The 23,798-nt window shown below is 40.9% G+C and overlaps 1 protein-coding gene across 8 annotated transcripts in view; it reads left to right on the forward strand.

Annotated features, from left to right (window-relative positions):
• EPHB1 (EPH receptor B1) overlaps positions 1 to 23,798 on the forward strand; it is a 436,605-nt gene that overhangs the window by 377,620 nt on the left and 35,187 nt on the right. For 5 of the 8 annotated variants that reach the window (XM_078389291.1, XM_020786358.3, XM_078389288.1 and 2 more), the window contains exons 10-15: positions 1,394 to 1,516; positions 6,274 to 6,521; positions 7,184 to 7,399; positions 15,646 to 15,795; positions 21,040 to 21,233; positions 23,588 to 23,743. In XM_078389291.1, the coding sequence (XP_078245417.1) occupies positions 1,394 to 1,516; positions 6,274 to 6,521; positions 7,184 to 7,399; positions 15,646 to 15,795; positions 21,040 to 21,233; positions 23,588 to 23,743 (1,087 nt within the window). The remainder of the gene's footprint in view (positions 1 to 1,393; positions 1,517 to 6,273; positions 6,522 to 7,183; positions 7,400 to 15,645; positions 15,796 to 21,039; positions 21,234 to 23,587; positions 23,744 to 23,798) is intronic. The other 3 variants (XM_072995856.2, XM_078389290.1, XM_020786364.3) reach the window with 1 other exon arrangement.

Consider the following 23,798-nt stretch of genomic DNA (forward strand, 5'->3'; position numbering starts at 1 on the left):
TCACCAGTGCCTCACTACAAACAAGAAACATACATATCACCTTTATAACAGGTGGCACCACAGTGTTTTGTGTCAAGGTCTGCCGAGCTTAATCTTAAAATGTTATCTTGCACAGCAGTCAACTAGCCTTTGTTAGATTCATTTATTTCACTGCTTAATGTACACCAGCTGGGAGGAAGTGCGTCCACCAATATGATTTGTGTTTCTGAGTGTGAGATCACTCTTAAAATTTAATGAGTGAAATAATGAGGTTTCTGCCACACTATATTCCTGCAGGCAACCTCCCAAACTCTTTCCAGTACCCTGCGCATTCCTAGTCATGTCTGGAAGTTTGGCAGCCTACCATATGGGGTCTTAGTGAAGCTTTTAGGAGGCAGAAGTAAACCTGAGAATATTTATTACAGAGGATATATTTTATCATTAGGATGTTCACTTGTTTGTAATTGCTGCATTCTGTCATTTTAGTAGCAGCCACAAAACTATCAAAGGTATGTGGAGTAAATAAAAATGGGCTAAATTATGCATGAGCAGAAGCATCATAAACTTGCCACCATCTTTTGCCATAAAACCAGAAAATTAGTTTGGGTTTGAAACTTTGCTCTAGTGGTTTGAATATATACCATTTAAATGAGAGAAGACTTGAATCAACTGGAAAACTTCCAGAATGTCAAATAGCTTAACAATTCCATGTCTCTTAGGTCTTTCATCGGTTCTGTACGTGCTCCTTCCTTTGGGAGAACACTGTGATGATCTCCTGATTGAATTTTCTTGATTTTCCTGTTCGTTTGTACTTTCTGTTTTGCTTTTGATTTCTGAGATGACTGTTTCTAGCGTATTTTTCTTCATTCTTCCCTCTCTTGCCTTTCTCACTTTCTCCTCCTGACTCATTTCTCTTCTCAGCTTGCTGCTGTTCTCTTTGATTATTATTTTTGCTCTGCATTTGCTGCTCTGCCATAGCCACCTGGCATAACCCTTGCAATCAGACCAATGCAGAAAAGGTGTCAGATTGATAAATATTGATCCTTACCAACAGTTCTTTTCCTTGACTTCCCTCCTAATGGATTTTGTACCACTTCAATGAATAATAGTATGCACCCACTTTCTGGGTGCAACCCATGGCCTGCTCCCAAGCTGCCAGTTATAACTCACATGGTCTATAATTCAAGGAGAATGGCAAGCGCAAAGATAATGTGGAGGAAGTAGAGAATACTGTAAGAGGAGGAATGAAGCAAGAGGAACAGTGGAGCAGAGAGAAAAATATTTTCCTGCAGAGAGAGGGAAAGAAGAAGGGTTTGGAGAGACATGCTGTTAATCCCTCTTCTCAGAGATGAATATGATTTTTTTCTCTCTCTCCCTTTTTTGTCCCTCATTTTGTCTTCTCTCAAATGAGAAGGCTCCCCAGGAATGAAGATCTACATTGATCCTTTTACGTATGAGGACCCCAATGAAGCTGTCCGCGAGTTTGCCAAGGAGATTGATGTGTCATTCGTGAAGATTGAAGAAGTCATTGGAGCAGGTGTGACTCATTTCCCACTGGGCGGGTGCTCAGTACCATTCCCCCCCTTCTTCTTCCCCTCCTTGCTCCTCCTTCCTTTCCTTCCTTTCTTCCTTCCTCTGATACCTGGGCTCGTCCAGTGCAGTTAACAGAGCAGTGGCACTTCTCTCCTGAAAGCCTAACTGAATCTCCTTCTGTGGTTTCAGAGATGGTGCTTAATTAATTGACACACTTTAATACTTTGTTGCATTCCCTGATTTAATTAACAATAAATAGGTACCTAGTTTATAGCATCTCTTTATCTGCTTTAAGAGGAATCTCACTTTTTAAAAGCTGTTAGTTAATTTCACTTGAGGTGACTGCCGTTAACTTAAAAATTAAAAGTTACTCAAAACCAGTCATTGCATAAAATGACTCTATGAAACCAGTGAGTTTATGTTCCAAATAGTCCTATTTTACATAAATCATTGCCTTTGTTCTCTTAAACTGCAGTCCTGTAGTCCCTGAGATAATGTACCAAGAATCATCAGATTGATCAGATCTCCCCTTCTGAGGTCAGAGAGAGACAAAATCCATCCTTGGAAGAGGAAATCAGACCTTTGATTGCCACCAGCACTTCATTGCCTACAGAAATCTCTATGGCTGGCACCTTACTATACAGCAGCAGGTGACCCAGAAAGCACAGTTTGCTAGTGAAGAGGGGAGGTGTGGAAGGCACTATTTTCTTTTTGATCCACCATACTCACACTTAATCACAGCAGCCATGTAAGAAAGGACCTTGCAGGTTACAATGGGTCATAGATAGGCATCCCATAATCCAGGTTTTCAGTCAAAGGAGAAAAGTATCACCAAGTGAAGGCAAATTACATTGTATTTCCTACTCCAGGGAATGGCTGATTTAATCATTTTTGCTCTGTTTCCTTGGACTCCAAATGTGTCTTCAGGAGTTGTAAAATAATCCTATGAAAATCTTGAGCACTGAAAGTACCTTGGTGGTCAGGTTCGGTTCCACCCAATCCAGTATCGTTTGTGAGAACGCCCACACTAGCTGGCCCATCAGAAGTCAGCAGCTGGTCCATGAATGGATCAAAGCTATGCTATACATGCTCCTCAGTCATATCCATTGCTATGGGATGTGAAGTCAGTTAAAAAAAAAAAAAAAAAAAAAGATTACCAGCGGGCAGCCTTTGGCCTACAGAAGTTTTGCCCTACAGCTCCCATAATCCCTTGCCATTTACCATTCTGACAAGGGCATCAGGGAGTCAAAGTCCAAAATGTCTGAAGCACCAAAGATATCCCATTTCTGGTTTAGCATGAACTTTTTTTCCCTACCTCTAGCTTCAGTTCATTTCTGCTTTTATCTCTTTCCACCCTCTTGCAAGCCTCTTGCTTATAATCTGTGGCAGCCCACTGGTTGTATCCATTGCTTGCTTTTCTCCTTCAGTTGCTTAGATTTGCTCCTTTCTCCTCTAAAGTTGCTTCCAGATGGAGCTGTTCATGAGCATCATCTGTTCTGGATTGGCATGCTTAATGCCTGCAAGCAGTTTTTCATTTTGGCCATAACTAATCCAAATAAACTAACAGCATCAGTCTGGATGACATAGCAGTCATAACAGCACAATTGCACCAAACTAGGAAGTATTATCTCTCATTTGAAGCTTTTCCTGTTGGCATTGTGCTCACCTTAATAGCTTTTATCTGGAAGCATCCCTAACTCTCTCTCTGTCTGTCTCTTTCTCTCTATCTCACTTTTTTGGCCTTCCTGTATCTATATCAACCTCCTTCATCTGCTGCAACAACTCCCTCCCACCCCAATTTTTAAAGAGAAGATAGAAGCACATAGTAGCTCACTAAGGGTTGGGGGGACTTCAGACAGCAAGTTCTTTCACCCACCTCTTTGCTTTGACTTTATATGTAGTTTTCTCCACCTCCTCTGGTATAACATTGGATTTAAAGGAAACCCCCCCAAAACCCTGCAAACATGGATTTTCTTGTTGACTTTTTAAAGCCTTTAACTACCTTAAGTAACTTTTATTTTAGCGTTCAACGGCATATACCAAGATCCAGGTCTATAGAGTCTGTGTCTTGAGCACACTCCTGTACTGCAGTGAGTCCTGGACCCTTTGTGCACAGCAGGAGAGGAAGCTGAACATGTTCCATGTGCGTTGTCTCTGACGCATTTTTGGTGTCACCTCGCAGGACAAAGTTACAAATAGAGTAGTTCTAGATCGAGCTGGAATTTTCAGCATGTATACATTACTGAAACAGCAATGTCTAAGTTGGCTTGGGCATGTTGTGAGAATGGCTGATGGTCGGATTCCAAAAGATCTCCTGTATGGAGGATTAGTGCAGGAAAATTGCCCCAGAGGGAAACCACAGGTGCGATACAAGGATATCTACATGCGGGGTTTGAAGGCCTTAGGAATGGACCTCAACAGATGGGAAACCTTGACATCTGAAGGATCAACCTGGAGGTAGGCGTTGCATCACAGCCTCTCCAAATTTGAAGAGACACTTGTCCAGCAGGCTGAGGCAAAAAGGCAGTCATGAAAGCCACAAAATCAGGGAGCTGGACAGGGGACAGATTGTATGTGTCTTCAGTGTGGAAGGAATTGTCACTCTCGAATTGGCCTTTTCAGCCACACTAGATGCTGTTCCAGGTCCTCGATACAGAACCCGTTACCATAGTCTCTCGAGACTGAAGGATGCCGAAGAAGATCTGGTTGATGTTTTAGCCTTTAATTAACAGTCACAGCTAAATTTATCATACCTGTCCTGGAATTTGATCCTAAATATACATTTTTTTTTAAAAAATTAAATCCCATTAATCAAATGGAGCTTACTTCCTGGTGCATATATTTTAGGAACACAGCATTATAATATCCAGACCCATTACTGTTTACCCCTCTTGGATGTACATTTTAATGTAGTGAGAGGTTTGAGTGTCTCAAGGAATCTTGAGAGCATTGTCACTAGGAGTCAAACATTATTGGAGAATTTGGCCTGGGAATCAGGAACAAAGCAAGAAAATGACTCAAAATTCTGCGATGCTAATGATTGGTATATTGCAAATAAATGTTTCAGATACAACAGATGATGGTACACATGTATGTCTACCAGGTGACCAATATAGAAATCAAATAGACTATGTACAGTGGTGCCTCGCTAGACAGTTACCCCGCATGACAGTTTTTTTTGCTAGACATTGACTTTTTGCGATCGCTATAGCGATTCGCAAAACAGTGATTCCTATGGGGGAATTTCGCTGGACAATGTTTGGTCCCTGCTTTACAAACCGATTTTCGCTAGACAACGATTTTGACAGCTCCGTCCACACTCTCAAAATGGGTGTTTTCGGGATCTAAGCTTCGCAAGACAGCTATTTAAACAGCTGATGGGCGGTTCGCAAAGTGGCTTTCCTATGTCCGATCTTCGCTAGACAACGACGATTCTTCCCCATTGAAATGCATTAAACAGGTTTCAATGCATTCCAATGGGGAAATGCTTTTCGCTAGACAATGATTTCGTTAAACAGTGATTTCAGTGGAACGGATTTTCATCGTCTAGTGAGGCACCACTGTAATTGGAAGCAGAATATGAAGATTTATTATCTCTGCACAAAACAAGACAAAGAGAGGACTGTGAATCATGAATTGTTAATATGAAAATGATAATAAAGTTAGAGAACAACAAACACAGCCATAGTATCAAAATAGTGAAGACCATATAAAGAACAGTTTAGCATTACTAAGCTCAATCAGCCGGAATAGCTGTGAGGGGAGAAATACAATCAGGGCAGAATGCAAAAAGACTTTTCCTGTTGACAAAAGAAAAAAAAACCTTAAATGATTATTAATGAAACTCTTAAAGTTGTTTGCAACAGATAAGAAGCAGTAGAAAAGGTGACAAAAATAACATCTAAATCCTAAATGAAACTCTTCAGTGACTTCACATAGGAAGAAAAGGGTCTAGGACAACTATCATTGCAGAGATATAGAAAAGAACAACAAGAAGGATCCATAAAATCCAAGAAAGGAAAGGGAAATTTAAACTAAGATGAGGAATGCTGAAAGATTAATGGGAAATGTGACCGTGGCAGCCCTGACAGATGACCATCAAGACTCTGCTTTAATATCTCCCATACAGGGAAGCACACCATCTCCTGAAGCCGTCTGTTCCACTGTCAAATAGCTCTTCATTCTGACGTTCCTCTTAAATGAAACAGATTGCACCATTAAAACATATTGCTACTGAATTAACTGCTGATTGAATAAAATCTAAGAGGTCACTGAGCAGGCATGAATGAATTACCAGGGTTTTTTTAAAAAAAAAATAAACATGTATAGTTATCTGTTAATATAGATGTCTATCAGCATACAGCTTGGCAGTAAAAGTCTACAATATTTGTAATGACTAGGGTATGTGTGCTAAGTGAACAGAGTCCACTAGATTGTTCATAATTGTGAAGAGGAAATTTCAGAAAATTTGACTCATCTTGTCACAGTGTTGTGAGAAAAAACTGCATCTGATGAAACTTTCACATAATCATTAAAGTTGCAAGAGCTCTCTTCACTTTGGATATCACTGGGTTTAGACTTGCATGACCCTGCCATTGACCTTTCAAAGAGATACTTGGAAACTCTTAGAGCAAACCACCATGTAATTACCTCTTGTTTGCCATCATCCAAGAGAAGCAATTGGGTAGCTCTTATTACTTTTCCCTTTGAAAGGCCACATTGAAAAGGGTTGGTTGTAAATTGTATCTTGTTCCATTACAGGAGAGTTTGGTGAAGTCTATAAAGGGCGCCTGAAACTGCCTGGAAAGAGAGAAATCTATGTGGCTATAAAGACATTAAAGGCGGGCTACTCTGAGAAACAACGGCGGGACTTCCTGAGCGAGGCCAGCATCATGGGTCAATTTGATCACCCAAACATCATTCGACTAGAAGGGGTAGTCACCAAAAGCCGTCCAGTGATGATTATAACAGAATTTATGGAGAATGGAGCCCTAGATTCTTTTTTACGTGTAAGTGCATCTATTTTTAATCCCTTTTAGGTGATTATGGAATTGAGCCATTTAATGAGATCTTTTGTGATGGTGTGAGCTATGTGCATTAAGCAGATTAATTAGTTCCAAACAATTATAACACCCTACCTTGTTCTTTTAATTGCTAAACCTGTTTAGAAGTCATCCATAAACAAGTAGGAAAAGGTTCCTTACTTTTACTGCATTGTAGTAAAATGGGAATATAAAAGTTCTGCTCCTGGTAATTATGTTTCTTCCACTGATTATTCCCTTCTTGGTCTGTATATGCTTCTCTTGTTCTTAGATAATTAGGGATTTTCCTACAAATTCCTTGCATTGCCTTTTCATCTAGCGACTTCTGATATATCTTGCTCTTCTTTCCTTCAACACCCTGTCTTTTCTATCTGCTTTGCACTCAGACTTCTGTTTCTTAAACCTCTTATTTTCTCCTCTTTCTTCAGCGACTGCTCCTAAGCTTCCCTACTCCCGAATTATTTTCATGGTCAGTTAACAAACAAAACAGTATTCAACCTCACCGTTTTCTCAAATAGCTGTTTCCTCTTTTAGGCTTGTAATGTGAGCTGCTGCTCCCACCTGGATTCTAGGTTAACTCGGAATAAATGTGGAATGCTAACATTGGTGCTTATCTTTCACTAATTCAGCAAAACGATGGGCAGTTTACCGTCATCCAGTTGGTGGGGATGCTTAGAGGGATTGCAGCTGGAATGAAGTACCTTGCAGAGATGAATTATGTCCACCGGGATCTGGCAGCTAGGAATATACTTGTCAACAGCAACCTAGTCTGCAAAGTGTCTGACTTTGGCCTCTCACGCTATCTACAAGATGACACTTCAGACCCAACATACACCAGCTCTTTGGTAGGTGCCTGTTTCCTATGAAACTAGGAGTTCTGTTGTTTCCAGCCGTTAGCTTTCAGGCCATTATAATTATTGCAATAGTACACTGGTCTTTTTACTCTAATTATTTTCTTAGAAAACAATTTGACTTGAATATACATACTAATCTCTTTATTACATTTATAATTGGTGATGATTAATAGTGGAATGGTAACAATGAAGGCTAAAGTCCAGTTGTAGATGTATTGCAAGAGAGAGTCTTACGTAATCCCAAATACACAAGTTAAAAAAGAAGAAGAGGAAGGGAGAAGAGAACAAATGTCTAACAGAAGAATCTAAGAACTAAACTGTTGCTAACAGCAAACAGGTGATCGTAGCAGATGGCAAATCCAAGGGAACAACAACATACTAGTTATCATTAGGACTTACACTAGGCTCAGCACAGCAGCCACCTCACAGTCATTCAGCTAAAAATGAAATTTATGAAGACACCGGAAATCTGCTGTTCTGTTGTTGTTAAGATAGCACGCTGCTTCCTCTGTGAGACGTGAGACTTCCAACAGTTCATTAAGCCCAGGTTTTCCTGTTGCAATGTAGGTTGAATCTCAGTGGTACAGCAGTGTTTGATGTGATTGTATTGTTGCCCACTCCCAGGTATGTGTAGAAATTTCCGTGGTTCTGAAAGTACACCTTTGCTCTTTACCAGAGGAGGTAAATGTTTCATTTGTGAGAAAAGTCTACTACACGAGTTCTCAACACTGGTCAGTTGCAACAGTAGACCAGGGTACCCCAATTCTGCACTTAGAGCATGTCTTACAGAAAGTCCATCTACTTAAGAAAAGCTTGGTAGTTTTACTTGGCAAGAGACCTCTTCAGATCACAATCCTCTTAACTGGTTTCAGCATTATTTGCAAGCTGAGTAGACTTTTCAGTTCCCATATGCATTTTTGAAACAAGTAGCTTTCACTGATGTCTAGGAGATCAGTAACTATCATATGTAAACAGAACCGTTGTTCATGATGAGCAGCTACTGGCCATTAGCAAGTTCTCTACTACTGGTCAGCAATTCTCATTGTGCTCCATTTACATCATTATAATGACAGAAAGTAGAGTTGACAAGAGATATGACAGCATGACAGTAAACAGTGTTGACAGTGCATTCTCTATTTTTTACGTTTTGGCTCTGCTTCGAAGGAAGCCCTACACCTGAAGCATTCCAATCAAAACTTACGTTGTTCCTGTTTTGAACCTGATTGAACCCAGAATGAATAGATTTGTTCTCTTTGCAGTCCAGGGGACTCTCAAGAGTCTCCTCCAGCACCACAATTCAAAAGCATCAATTCGGCAGTCAGCCTTCTTTACCAACTCTCACTTCCATACATCACTACTGGAAAAAAAAGTTATTCTACAGAACTCAAAATGATGTTGTTACTTCCTATACTTTACGTATTCCTATACTTTCTATATATACTTTATCTTTATATAAACCCTGTGAGATTGGTCAGGATAAGAAAGTTAGAGATTGACCAAAGGTCTCACTGTAAACTTCATGTCAAAGTGAGGATTTGAATGTGGGTGTCTTTGCACCTAGTCTGACACTCAAATCACTAAATTCTCTTAACCTGTAGGAGCATGAAATAAATAGTGAAATGTAACTGCCATTTCTTTACAGATTGTGTAAAAAAACCTTTTATTTTGCCCTTCTTTTGACATTGAAAGGGTGATAAATGGAATTATGCTATCCTAGAAGTTCCTCCTCAGCTTAGCATGTCACTTCTTCCCTCCTTCATCCTTCGGGATGAGATGAAATATATGCATTTTAACCAGTTTAGTGAGCACAGAAAGTTCTTTGCTCTAAAAATATCAGCTACCTGATGTTGGCACTTATCCTTGGTATTGGGTGAAGTGAAATCGAAGCCCATGACTGACAAAGGTGTGCTCTTGCAGAATCAGTGGCAGGCAACATTTGAGGCAGCAAGCCAGAAAACAAGAAGCCAGCTGGTGTAAGTTGGTATAAATTTCAGTGGTCCCAGAGATCCCATTTCTTATGGATGTGAGTCAGCTGAGTAGATGCCTTTGCAGTAATTGGAACCAAGGTGCTTTATGCCAGCTGAGAATCTGAGCTGCTATCCTTGAATCAGCCATCCATGGCTTAACCAAGAGCTCTGTTCCTTCTCCAGACTGCATATTGCAGCCTATTTAAATAAATCAATGTGAGTTTAAACTGCCCAATGTTAGCTGCCTGGATTGAGCAAAAGTAGTCTCGCCTATCTTTGGAGAAAAAGCAGATTTTCTCATCTGTATTTTTTATAGTTAATTTATGCCCCAAATGGTCTTTCTAGCAGCTGGGAAATGATGCACTGTGTGCAATTACATCAGTGCTTCCCACGGCAGGTTCATAGCTCTGCTCTGGGAAAAAGGTAGAATAAAACAATCTTCAAGCAAATTTCTCCTTTTTTTGGTTATTTAAATTGAGTTTTTATTATGAAGCCTAAATCTATTTTGCCACCTATCTTTGAAACATGACTGAAAACTAGGGCAAACCATTCTGCCCAGCATTAGTTGCTTAGTCAACCTATGTTTCTTTCCCTCTCCTCATTAGTTTTAATTATGGTATGATGCATTTATGTCAAAAGCAAGATTGTTGTTTCCATGAGTTCACACACAGAGTAATGTTTATTTCTGTTCTGGGTGACTTTACTTTTTTAGTGTGACATAATAGTCCAAGCCCATCAAATATGACATCACAGAAAAGATATCACAAAGAGAGTTGTGCATTGTGTTAGGGTACAACTGGGAAGGCACTCAGATAAAAGCCACAGTGGCTGTTGTGATAATTGCCAGACTGTTTATCACCTTTCCTCTTTAAGGAGATGTTTGAGCTGAGATTTCCCCAGTCTGATAGATTTCTTGGATTAAGTGAGCTGTCTCATCTTTGCCTTTGACAGGTAAGCGTATAACCACAGTAATCAGTCTTGGCATAGGTGGGATGGACAATCTTTGACTTTCTGCTGATTTTAAAAGAGCCTGACAACAAAATAGGGCAATCTACCCTTCCTCTGGTGGGCCACCTGGTAGAGAGTACAGAGGAGAAAAATGTGCAAACAGAGGTATCCGCAAGAAGATAAGAAGAGGAGGTGATAGAAATAGGGTGGCGGAAAGACAGAAAAGAGGTGACCCTACCTATAATTGGCTGAAGCCCTACCCACTACTCAGTCAATGCAGCAGCACAAACAAAGTTGTAGAGAATAAAGAAGGAAAGAGATGGGTGTTTGCATTTTCTTTTTGTTCCTCCCTCACATTTGGAAGCAGTAGTATATTGATTACTTGGTGAGGTTCTGACTGGGGTGTGTGTAGGTCTTTTGCATTGTTTGATTCTTCCTAGGTTAACAAATCAATTCAAGACCGTTTTTTGGATGTTTACCTATCCATCCTTAATTTCTACCAAAATTGTCCAACAACGCTAGCTAGATTGACCACATTTACACAGCCAAAACTGAGGCCATGCACTATCACAAAATGATGGTGTCGGATTGCAAAACATTTATTTATGCAAACATGGATGCATTTAAGAGCAACTAATAGCTTCACAGATGGCAAACCAATTAATTCCCCAGTCAAATCTCTGAAATTCTTAATTTGCCTAACACCCCAGATTCCCTAGCTCTGTTCTCTTATTCAGATAATTTGTGCCTAGATGTTGATAACTCTACTTTAAAACCACTTATAACTATCCCTGTTCAAGAAAATTAACACCATTATATCTCTATCAAACTGAATTCTACAGAAATGGGTAAGATATCCATTACACTTTCTCCAATGGATACTGTCATATGCCTTATTGAGTTTCATGGGGTCTATACCAAGATAATTTTATGCCAGCTTACAGTTTAGTTAGGACATTTCTGTTTGTATAGTTTTTTTAAAAAATGTTACTTTTAATTTCTCACAATTATGTTTTAAGCAAGGCCAGGATTTTGTTCATTCTTGCAAATTCTTCATTTTGTGTGAAAAAAAAATGGCCTGAAACTATTTGTTACTCCTCAATCAACTTGTTAGATTGTCTAGACTGGGATGGGCAAACTGTGGTCCTCCAGGTGTTGTTGGACTACACCTCACAGCATTGATGAAGATTCGTAGTATTGGTTAGAACTGATAGGATTTGCAAATCCAGAAATTTCTGTCAGGGAGCACTTTTACCCCATCCCAATGTCTGTGAATAATGTTAAACATTGTTCAAATACCTGTAAGTATTAAAAAGTATTCTTGACTTGATACCATACGATCAACTTTTGCACTAGTAATAGTTTCAGCTATATGAAATCAGCAGAGATGGCAGTCAACCATATTTACATCTAGAAAACATGGTTCATATATTTCAAGGAGATAGCCATGTTAGTGTGTCATAAGAAAAAGAAGAGAGTTGTGTGCCACCTCAATCTTAGAGTCTTTAAGCTGCAGAGCTAGAAGGGACCCTATAGATCATCAAGTCCAGCCCCTTTCAAGGAGGCCCAGTGGGAAATCAAACTTCCAACCTTTGGCTCTACAGCCAGATCTAAGCCACTGAGCTATGTTCGTTAAAGATTTCCATGTTTTAAACACACTCCAATTTTCAGATTTTGAAGCAAACCACCTCCAAAATGTGCTTCTCTCCATTTCCCCCCCTTTTAAAAAACAACAGCAACCATACTGTTTTTGGCTGTTTATCTTCCCAGTTCAATAATGGGAATTTTTTACATTGGCAGTCTGATGAGAGGTGGGGAGAAAGCACTTCTTTTTAGGCAGCAACAGTTTGCTTTGCCTACCACATGGCAGAAGAGTCCAACCCAAATGACCAAATGCAAAGCAGACGACCAAAAAAAGTCTAATTGTCCAAACTCCAAACGAGAACACAAGCACCACACATACTCAAACACACCCAGTATTAATGTAAATGAAAGTAAAATCAAGAGTAAATAAGCATCAATCTAATCTAGCTAGCACCAAGCAAACTGAGTAGAAATATGACACAAGATGATACAAAGCACAAATGACCTTAGTGAAAGACCTTCTCCACACTTTTGGTGACTGGATAATGGACAAGTCCTTTGTCTTTGCTGGGAGGTGTAGCTGTCACTTAGTGAGCCCAGCTATCCACCCTTTCTTTGTCATCTCACCCCACCTCAGTACTCTCTGTTTACCCTTCTCCACTTTTGGGCACGGCCCTAGTTCCTTCCCTTCATTCCAGCAGTAGGATTGTTTCCAATTGTGTAGCCATGATGAGATCAGATGCTCTGGGAAATAATGGACAGAATCATGCAAATGCAATCATGTGTTCCTTTCCTTTGCCTGCCCTGTTGCACATAAGCATCAAACTCAGGAGTATGACTTGTGAAAAAGATAACTGGCTGGAGGGGGGGAAATAGTTCTGCCATTGCCCTTTTGCATATGTGTGTGTGGTTTTTTTTTTTCTTTCCTAAATAAGATCTAGCAAATGAAGGAGTTTCCACATCAGCTGCCTCCTCCCAGCACTTGAAATTTATTATCTTAGGCTGAGCAACTAAATTGCTTATTGCTTCTCCTTTGGTGTGTTCAGGGTTCTTGTGATGAGCTGTCATCTCTGTGTGAAGGGCAGCCCCACTTTCTTGTCCTTTCCTTGGCATTTTTCTCAAGGGAAGGGGTCCAAAACAAAGCATGTTTGCGTGCTTCACAGTACAAAACAGCCACGGGTGAGAAAGTGTCACTCAGGATAAAGCCCTAAAGACCATTGTTTCCACTTGGCATGCAAAGAGGTGTAGGGAAACAGCTGCTGCTGTCAGCCTTTGACGTCTGCTTTTGGGCCAAGGAAGTGTGGGAGCACCTATATATTCTCTATAGGAAACATGCTAGCCTTTTTGAAAACACTTTTGTGTTCATTGGCATTCATGAAAACAATATTTTGTGAATTTAGCTACTGTTGATGTTTAACCACCACAGCTGGAACAAATGTTATACTGCTAATCTTCTCACCACAGGAGGAAACTGTTGTCTTCGACATCACAGTATCTAAGCAAGGACAAGAAGGCCATACTAGCTGGACTCATGGACCTCAATAGGTTCTTGGGCATATTTTTGTTACATGCCTGTACCAGTTTAATTGATTTAGCTTAATCCACAGAACTATGGGACTGAAATTTCTGAGAAAGGACAAGGAAACTTGAGGAGCTACACAAACTTAGAATTTCTGGAACCCTTTGTGGAGAATATGATGGAAGTAATTTAAAAGCCAACTTATCTAGGTCCCCTGAGGTGCTTCACTTTCCTCTCTGGTCCTGCACTTTCCTTTCCCTGTAAGAAGAACAATAGAAATGGCATCCTTATAAAATCCACAAAAACATACTATGAGAGTCCAAATCACTCTCCTCCTTCTCTTGTATCAGCAGAAGTAGCTAGTTTGGCTGAAAGGATGTTTCTTGCTTTTTTGTCCTTTGTGATTTCCCACTGATCCTAAACTCTGAATTTGAGTGAACCAAAGTCATTAGGATATATCATGGGCTTTCTTTTTACTTGTGTGTGTGTGTGTGTGTGTGTGTGTGTGTGTGTGTGTGTGTGTGTGTGTGTGTGTGTGTGTGTGTGTGTGTGTGTGTGTGTGTGTGTGTGTGTGTGTGTGTGTGTGTGTGTGTGTGTGTGTGTGTGTGTGTGTGTGTGTGTGTGTGTGTGTTGGTATTGGCTCATTGTTAAATTTACTATTGGAAATTCTTTCTTGTAGAACTTGGAACAACAAAGTTACAGATTGTAGGAGCTGCAGCCTGAGAAAGCATTTTTTTTCTCTAGCATCGTGAAACAGGATGTATGTAACTCAGCTATGATTTCATACATTAGGATATATGTCCGAAATAGTGTTGGATGATTCTTGTTGATTTCAGTTTTGCTCAACTTTCTGATTTGTCAAGCTTTTGTTTCAGACAGTTTCTGAATCAGTTTGTAATTTTGAGCAACAGCCTGTGTGAAAATTGTTATGCATTTTTGTTGCACTTTCCTTGAATATGTGCAAATGTTTACTCCAAATATAATGGATTTTTTTAAAATTTTTATTTTCATGCCAATAAACATTTTATATAATTTATTGGCTGGAGAATTAGGGAAGTTTACAATAAAAGGTGCATTGAATTGATTTTTCCTCATCTATCTTCTAAAACCAGAGCCATAAAATAAATTATAACATTGAATTGCTCACCTAAAACCAAGTTTATGATTTCTTTCTGCAACTGAACAGTGGACAAGGTGCTGCAAATAAAAATAAAGAAGTAGGTGACTGTCTTTGATGATAGCTCTGAGGATCTCTCATCACCACTTCATTGGTTTTTCTTTACAGTTTTGATAGATAGAACTACATATCAGTAGCCTGTATGTTAATACAGTAATACCATAGAAGATAAACCAATAAAATAAAGATTTCTTAGGCATCCTTCAGTCTCGAGAGACTATGGTAACATGCTCTGTATCGAGGACTTGGAACAGCACCTAGTGTGGCTGAAAAGGCCAATTCGAGAGTGACAACCCCTTCCACACTGAAGACAAATACAATCTGTCCCCTGTCCAGCTCCCTGATTTTGCTGCTTCCGGGACTGCCTCTTTGCCTCGGCCTGCTGGACAAGTGTCTCTTCAAATTGGGAGATTATGCATAAAATGGCAGGTTATACACATAAATTATTCTATTTATTTATTTCTAACATTTATATATTGCCCTGTTAGTGCACAGCACTGTTCTGAGCAGTGTACATGAAAAAACAATGTCCACAAAATAGTATATTAAAAAATACACCCATTGGTAACCACTAAGTAATGTGTGATGCCCCACTTCCATTGGAACAGGCCAGAATACTGGTATCTGCGAAATACAATACCATCTTCTTTTTTACCACCATCTTTTTTGCAGTCTGTCAGTAAGACTGGGCTGACTTCAGTAATCCCCTAAGTACTGTGTTAACAAGTGGGTCTTAATATGCTGAATGATTGTGTGCATGGCATTTGTAAATCCTGCATCTTGACATGCAAGAGGAAGAGGGGTAAAGGTTATTTATGTACATTTTCCTGTTGATGCATATCTTTCCTTTTTTTTCTTTTCAATTTCATATATTTTTAACTCTCTCATTTTTAAAAAGTGTGAATTTTTGTATGCATTTTATTTCTGTGAAACGAAGTGCAAGATTGAGATGTGTGGGTTTCTGAAGCAAAGTGCAGTTGGATCATTTTGACAAGAATCTTGAATCACTGAAATTCTTTCTCTCTCTCTTGTTATCTTCCAGGGTGGGAAGATCCCAGTGAGGTGGACAGCCCCGGAGGCTATTGCCTATCGTAAATTCACCTCTGCCAGCGATGTATGGAGTTATGGCATTGTCATGTGGGAAGTGATGTCTTTTGGGGAAAGACCCTATTGGGACATGTCAAATCAAGATGTGAGTTTGGTGACTGTCCTTTGTTGTTGTTGCCCTTATGTGCTGTCAATCTGCATCTGACTTTTGCAAACTGGATAGGATTTTTGAAAGGGTAAGGAGTATTTAGGATGGATTTTACCTTTGCCACCCCTCCGAATTTACATGTATGAGCACAGGTTTGATCCCAGGCCTCATGAGTTCTAGTCCATTACTCTGTCCATTCCACTCCACTGACTTTCTGAATCTTCTTTTAGAATATAGCACTTATCTCTTTGTATTTTTATGAGGGAGGGCATGCTTCATCCTCACAATAACACATTTTAAGCTAAATACTTAATCATTTCTAAATCTTACAGCCATTCCCACAGTGACTGACTTCCTTAAATAATTAGAGAAAAAATGAGGGTCGTTTTATACACCGAAGGCAGCTGTTTACTGCTGCCTTTTGTGAAGGCATGGGACTTAGCAAAAAGGAGGGGAGAAACCCCTCCCCTTTCTTTTTGCTAAGCCCTGTGCCTTCTCAAAAGGGAAGGAAAAGCAGGTGTCAAAGTGACTGCCGCTTTTCCTTGCCTTTTGCGAAGGCACGGAGCATATCAAAAAGCAAGAGAGAAACACCTCCCCTTCCTTTTTGCTAAGCCCCACACCCTTGCCTTTTGAGAAGGCACGGAGCTTAGCAAAAAGAAAGAAAGAATGCCTCCCCGACTTTTTTGCTAAGCCCTGCGCCTTCTCAAAAGGCAAGAGTGCACGGGGCTTAGCAAAAAGGAAGGGGAGATGTTCTCTCTTCCTTTTTGCTAAGTTTCGTGCCTTCTCAAAAGGTAATGAAAAGCGGCAATCACTTTGACAGCTGCTTTCCTTGCCTTTTGCAAAGACATGGGGCTTAGCAAAAAGGGAGCCCTTTGATCTCTGCTTTTTCTAATTTGGGGTTAGAAAATTGGGGGGACGTCTTATACATTTGGTTGTCTTACAAACAGAAAAATATGGTACACTCTTATGGGGAGAAAAAAATTCTCTTTTCTGCACAGGAATTGTTACTGAGTAGACATGGGGATGAATTAAAAAATGGATCACAATATTTGTAAAAAAACTGCTGATTCATTAAATATTCATCCCTTCATATTAATCAGTTCCAGAGACCCCAATTAATACGAAGGGACAATATTTTCCCATTTTTATTTGTCTCCCATAGGAAGAGATAGAAGGCTAGCCTTCCCTGTCTTCCTATGGCCTTCTCATTCTCCCTGTGGGCCCGCTGATCAGCTGATAGGCAGCCATCCAGCCCCACAGTCACCCACCCCCACAGCCTATCCCCTGCCCCACCCCCTCCTATCTTAGCTGCTGCCACCATCCACTGCTGCCCAGTGCTGCTGTCATCTACTGCTGCCTGCTGCCACTGCCATTTATCGCCACCCACTGCAGTGGCCTCCGCAGCCACGATCTGCCATAAGGGACACAGGCTGCCCTTTGCACAGATGGTGGCTGTGGCTTCTGTTAGGGCAGGGAAGCTGCAGCAACCACCTTTACAAAGGGCAGCCTAGATTCCCTTAAGTCAGGCCATAGCAGCGGAGGCCATTGCAGCAAGCAGTGCTGGATGGTGACTGCTGAGTCCGCCATGGCACAGGCCTCTGTGGATGGTGGTGGCGGCTGCAGCAGTGGGGCAGACTGTGGCAGCCAAGGTAGGGAGGTGACAGGGAAGGGGGCAGGGGGACAGGCTGTGGGGGTGGAAGTGTCAGCTTTTTTAAAAACAACAGCCTCCAGCTGTCTAGCCCCCTCCCCCCAATGAACTGACAAATCAATTCGTGTTTCATCAGTTCATGGGAAGGAAATTTGTACTTTGCCAACTTTGATGGATCATAAAGCAGGACAACTTACCAAAATGGCAATTCATTCCCATCTCTATTACCGAGTAACAGAATATGTCTTTTAAAAAGTGACTGAAGGTACATCTAATCAAACATCCAGTTCAAATGTCTCCAAGAACATTGAAAGAGTTACATTCTGATTGACAACTCCCAAAATCCTTCCAGGAAATGATTTTACCAAGCTGTCCCTTTTCCAAGATGCCCACCAAAAGGGTGTAAAGGCAGGGGCTGCTTCACTCTCTATTTCCAGCATCCATTCATTTATAAAATTACTGTCTCTTTTTGTTATGTTTCCATTTTTTCATTCTGGCTGATAGATGTGGCATTCATTTGTCCAATCCATTTTTAAAGCCAGATCAGCCTGTAGCTGTCTCATCATTTCATGTCAGTGGATTCTTCTATAAATCAGGTATGAGGAGCCTGTGGCTTTCCAAATATTGTTAGACTACAATTTCCATCATCCCAACCCATTGGCAGTGCTTGCAGGGCCTAATGGGAGCTGGAGTCCAGCAACATATGGAGAGGGAGAGGTTCCATGTACCCACTATAAGAGGGCTAGGCTGGCCTGTGGTGAAGGATGATGGGAGAAATAGTTCATTAGTATAAGGACTACTATAGTTCCCTTATTTCTCTACCAAAAGATAACAATGCTTGGGGAAAATAGTCTTTTCACTTATTCTGATTTATGAGCCTATGTTCCATGTGTCCTACATCTGAGAGTTCTAGTAATATGTGAGTGGAGAAGCAGGGCTGACCAAGATATTCTGCACCAGGATGATGCACACACCTCCCCAATTGGCCAATGGATTTTATTTCAACACTGGCAATGGGGTGGTCTCAGTTTGACGAGAGCAGGACAAACCATGGGGATATGGCACTCTGTTTTCCAAAAAAAGGGGTAGGGCTGTGGGGCTGCTCCTTCTCCTTTCCTTTAGTCTCTCCCATCTATAAGGATTGCCTCAATGTGCATCAACGTGGGTACAGCCTGAGGAAAACAATGCTTACTTTTGCATCCACTCCACAACAACATGTGTTTTTTTTAAAAAATGTACTGTGTTAATTGAACTTACCTCCTCAAGGGTGTGTATTGTAATTTTGCAGTCCTAGGGCTTTTCAGCCAGATCTTTCTGTTTAGATTTAACAGCCCACTTTTTCAGCAGCACAAAATGTCAACAACCACATACATAGTAAGCTTTTTGTCAGCATTTGAAGTGAAAAAAAAAAGAGTTTGCAAACAACGTAAACAAATGGACATTATTACATAATCACACGTGGCCCGAATACTGTGTAGAAAACCATTTCTCCTTCACGCCTGAGCCACAACGAACAACTCAGTACCTTTGTTGCCTGCACATTAGGGCCTCCCTTTACCTACCAGCGATTTTCCGACAGAACTGTTAGAGTCAATTCCAACTTCAATTCATGCTGGGCTTGGAAATGCTAACTGTGAGGTGCCAACCTCAGCTTTCCTCTTCTTCTTTTTCCCCTCCCCTTGAACTTCTACTGTACGTAAAGAGTTTCTGAGATGAAAGAAACAGAGAAGGGGAGAGGAACTGGGAAGACAAGCCAGCCAGTGTGGTAGTAATTGGACACTAGAAACCCGACAGGTCTTTGAAAGTGTTCAGAGAGTTTATGAGCCAGGCGCAGAGACTTGATGAAGTCCTGTGCAACAGCATGATAGGCAGAAATAATGAGAGTGGCAGCTGCTGTAACAGGGAAGGGACTACCTTTGTCTTGAAGCATCTGAAGTCAAATTAACCTCTGGATGCCCTGCGTCTTTCAGAGCCAGGAATGTTTCTGTTGCTCCTTGCTCACAGGGCAAGCTCATTCTTTTACTCCTGCCCTCATTGTACTTGTGTGCTGAGCACCGTGCCTTAAAAATGGAGTCTGCATCTGAGAGGCAAAGGGAAGGCAGGAAAAAGAGGAGTGTCTGAATCAGCTGGAGGGTCAGAAAGGTGGCCGAGAACTTCAGGCAGCTAAATTCAATGCTGCATTCACCACATCCAAACCATCCAGAAGCTTAATCACTATACCCAAATAAAGGTTCTTACTGAAGTTTTGTCATAGCATTTTATTCTTGTGCTTTGATCCATGCCCTTATTACAGCTCTTCACTACAGCCAGTGACCATGCTCGCGGAAGGATTGTGGGAGTTGTAGTCCAAAAAGTTAGCTTTTGGCAATGTAGAAAGTTGGCTTCCTTCTATTTATCTATGCATTTATTCAGTCATTTATAATATATCCAAAGCAGCTTATAACAACTAAAACTATAAAACAATCAACAGCTTTGGAAACACTATACAGTGGTGCCCTCTGGACGATTACCCCATTTGATGACGAATCCGCTGAACGTTGAAGTTTTTGCGATTGCTTTAGATGGAGGAATTTCGCTTAACGTTGATCGGTTCCCTGTTTCGGGAACTGCTTTACGATGATCAGCAAACAGCTGATTGTCGGGTTTCAAAATGGCCACCGGCTGTAGAAAATGGCTCCCCGCTGTGTTAGGGATGGATTCCTTATGTTACAGGCACCAGGAAATGGCCGCCGTATGGAGGATCTTTGCTGGACGAGCAGGTATTTTGCCCATTGGAATGCATTGAACGGTTTTCAATGCGTTTCAATGGGTTTTTTAAATTTTCGCTTGACGATGATTTCACTCTACAGCAATTTCACTGGAACGAATTAATGTCGTCAAGCAAGGCACCACTGTATAAGGTCTTTGCTTGAGAACAGAAGGACAAAGAGGGAGGGGGCCAATCTGACTTTTTGGGGGCAATGCATTCCAAAGCCTGGGAGCAGCCACTGAGAAGGTCCTCTCTTGTGTCATCACCAAACTTGAGAAGGTGATAGAAATTAGAAAAGAGCTTCTCCAGAAGATCTCAAAATCCTAGTAGGCTCATATGGGGTGATTCAATCCTTCAGATGCTAGACAGATGCATTGCTGTTTTGCCATGTCACTTACTTTATTTAACAACAACAAAAGGAAAGTCACTGTGGTCTGCTGGAAAAGGTGAGGATGGGAGCACCTTAATTGGAAGGGAGATAAATCCAAAGACACATTTTTGTGCAAAAAGTACATTGGCAAGTCCTGGAGTGTTAAAAATGCTCAACATATCTTGTAATGTTTCCCATCTAAGAGGGGGAAAATCATTCAGTTTTTCATTCACACATGCAAGAATGAAATAAGTGAAAATAATTATTGCTATCGACAAACTTGAATGACGGGAAGCTTTTATTGTTGAGTCTGATGATGAAAAGACTTGCACAGGTCCAATTAAAGGACTAGGAGTTTCCCCCAGTCACATTTATTCTTTTAAAAAGTAAAGGCTCTGAATGCCTTCTGCCTTGTTTCCTCCAACATCTTTATGTCTATTTTTTTTAACATACCAACACACTTGCTTTTTGTAGGTTATTAATGCAATTGAACAAGACTACCGGCTTCCTCCCCCAATGGACTGCCCTGCTGCTCTCCATCAGCTTATGCTAGATTGCTGGCAGAAAGACCGCAACACCCGACCACGCTTTGCTGAAATAGTTAACACCTTAGACAAAATGATCCGAAATCCAGCAAGCCTCAAAACTGTGGCTACCATCACCGCTGTGTAAGTTTTCAGCTGTTTTACTGTGCTTTGGTCAAGATCCTGAAATATCTACAACTGCCAGTAGAGTGTCCACCAGTTAAGGAATACAGAATTGGACAATCATGTCTCCTTATTTTTAACTGGTTAACTAATTATTTGGTTTTAAATAAGCGTGCCTATTTCCAAACCCTAAGTATAGATCCATTTTAGAGAATATATGAGATAATAACCCATTTTTCTTAACGAAATACATTTATGTACTCTTACGAGGAATATCCAACTTTTCACATTTTATTTTTCCACTCCTTCCTCCAGTGAAATTGCGGTCTTCGAAATATAAACAGGTGTGCACTTAACTTTATGTTCCACTGATGAAAAATATCCCCTCGACAGTTAAAACTGTCTACTTGGCTCAGGCGTTGAGGGGTTTAAGTTTGTTGTAAGCAACAGCAAACAGGAGTAGAGCAGCCGGAACAGAGTGGAATTTGTTATATAATTTGTTTGAATTGGTTTTCCATCAGGCCTTACATTTTCAGAAACTGCTATTTCTGAGCTATTCGGCTACTTCTCAGAAGGGAAAAAGCAGCCTTCTTTGTTTCTGAACAGAGAATATTCTCATAATATTGAGACATTCTTATGGTGTTGGAGAATCCAGGAGCTCAATGATCAATAGAGATTGCTCATTTTCTACCCAATAGATGCTTCCTGCATGGTAGCAGGAATGACTGTAACCTGTCTGTTGCCTTGGATCTTCCTCACCTCAGGAAATATCATCACCACTGATACAAGTTACAACTCCAAGTACACCTTAGCAATCCTGGTCAGCATCCAGGCTGGAGAGTGGATTTGGGGAGTTGTATTTAGAAAAAAACATAACTCCTCTGATCTGTGATACTGAAATACAAGTCCTGGTCTCAACAACAATAGACTCTCTGAAACAATGGAATTTACATACATGTTGACCCTACTCTTCATCAGTTGCTCTTCCAGCAACTGGGGATTTATGCTTGAGACATCAGATCATTTCATGCAGGGAGAGAGACTGGGTTCTTTACTAACACCATCACCTAGTTGGGTATTGTATTTGGGAGGGTTGCCAGGAAGGCCTCATTTGCATTTACTCAGACCAAAATCAGTTGGTACATCCAAAACCCACCTGCTGGAGATGCACGTCTGAGCTAACTTCCCTGATATGTTGATTTGTAATGTGTCTGTAGAGAGTTTTCTTTCTTCACTTTTTAGAAGAGGGAACATTGAGGTGTGTTTGGCACTCTATCATCTGAATAGCTTCCGTCTGCCAACAGCCATCAAGTGAGTCTGGCATTTTTGCATGTTGTCTCACTTAAAGCTGGGGAAGGAAGGAGATTTGGAGAAAGCTGTCACATTGCTCTATTGACACAGGGTTCCATTTCTCCACATTATCTGAGACAGGCAGAACTGTGCAGATGCTGAACCAATGCTTAGGTTTACCTGTGCACTAGGTGAGGGCTAAAGAACTCAGATTCTTCCTGAATCCCAGCTGAACACGAGATCCTGTGTGTAGGTTGTTCTTGTACCTGGAAACTGAGTACTGTACTTCATCTGTTCTGGGCAGAGTTGCACTTCCCCTGAAGGAATATGTATCTGTCACCAGGGAATGTTACCTCGTCTAACCTTATCACTGGAGGAACAGGAGTGGCAGCTTTTATCTGTTTCACTTGGTTCACCAGGTACAGTATTCCCTGGAGAGAGATGATGTGGCATAAGTAGTTCAGCACTCTAGTAACCTCTCACTTGATTTTATATAATGTGTTGTATCTGTTGGAATTTGCAGTTAGTTCAGAAGGCAATAGCTTGTAGTGTAACTGGCAAAGCCAGGGTGGGCCACATTACTACACCATATGTGAAAGAACTGCACTTCGCTGCTGAGCCCAAGTCAAGTTGCTGGTGCTTAATCCTAAATGGATTGGGACCCAAATATCTGCAGGGGTGCCTGTGTCAGATTGTCAGTATCTTGAGGGAGGTTCCCCCCCCCCCAAGTATCTATGGTAGACTGTAGATGGGAGAGCAGGTAGGATCCTTCTATGTCTCCCATCTGGGGCCATAGACGTGTTGCTGAGTTGACTTTACATCCTTTTAGTACGGTATGAGGTCAAAGCCTACATTTTACACTTTGCAAGTGGTCTTATTATATGACTGGCACCACTGTTTGAACTGGATGGAAGGGAAAGTAAGGAATTTCTGCAGGCGTTCAACCAGTTGTGGAACTACATAGAAGGGAGTAGTGAAAAAGAGACTGAGAGGAACTTGGTAAGCCCACTTTTGCTGTTATTTCCCTTGTTTGTTTAAGTATAGTGATTTTTTCCCCTTACCCATTGCTTGTCTCATGTTTCTAGGCCTTCTCAGCCACTGTTGGATCGCTCCATCCCAGATTTTACTGCCTTTACCTCAGTAGAAGATTGGCTCAGTGCCATCAAAATGAACCAATACAGAGACAGTTTTCTGACTGCAGGATTCACATCCCTTCAGTTAGTTGCACAGATGACATCAGAGTAAGTGGCAAATTTTCATTCTCACTGTAGTCTCTAAAATAAGCCCTGTTCTGGC

This window comes from Pogona vitticeps, chromosome 3 (genome assembly GCF_051106095.1).
Source record: "Pogona vitticeps strain Pit_001003342236 chromosome 3, PviZW2.1, whole genome shotgun sequence".
NCBI lineage: Eukaryota > Metazoa > Chordata > Lepidosauria > Squamata > Agamidae > Pogona > Pogona vitticeps.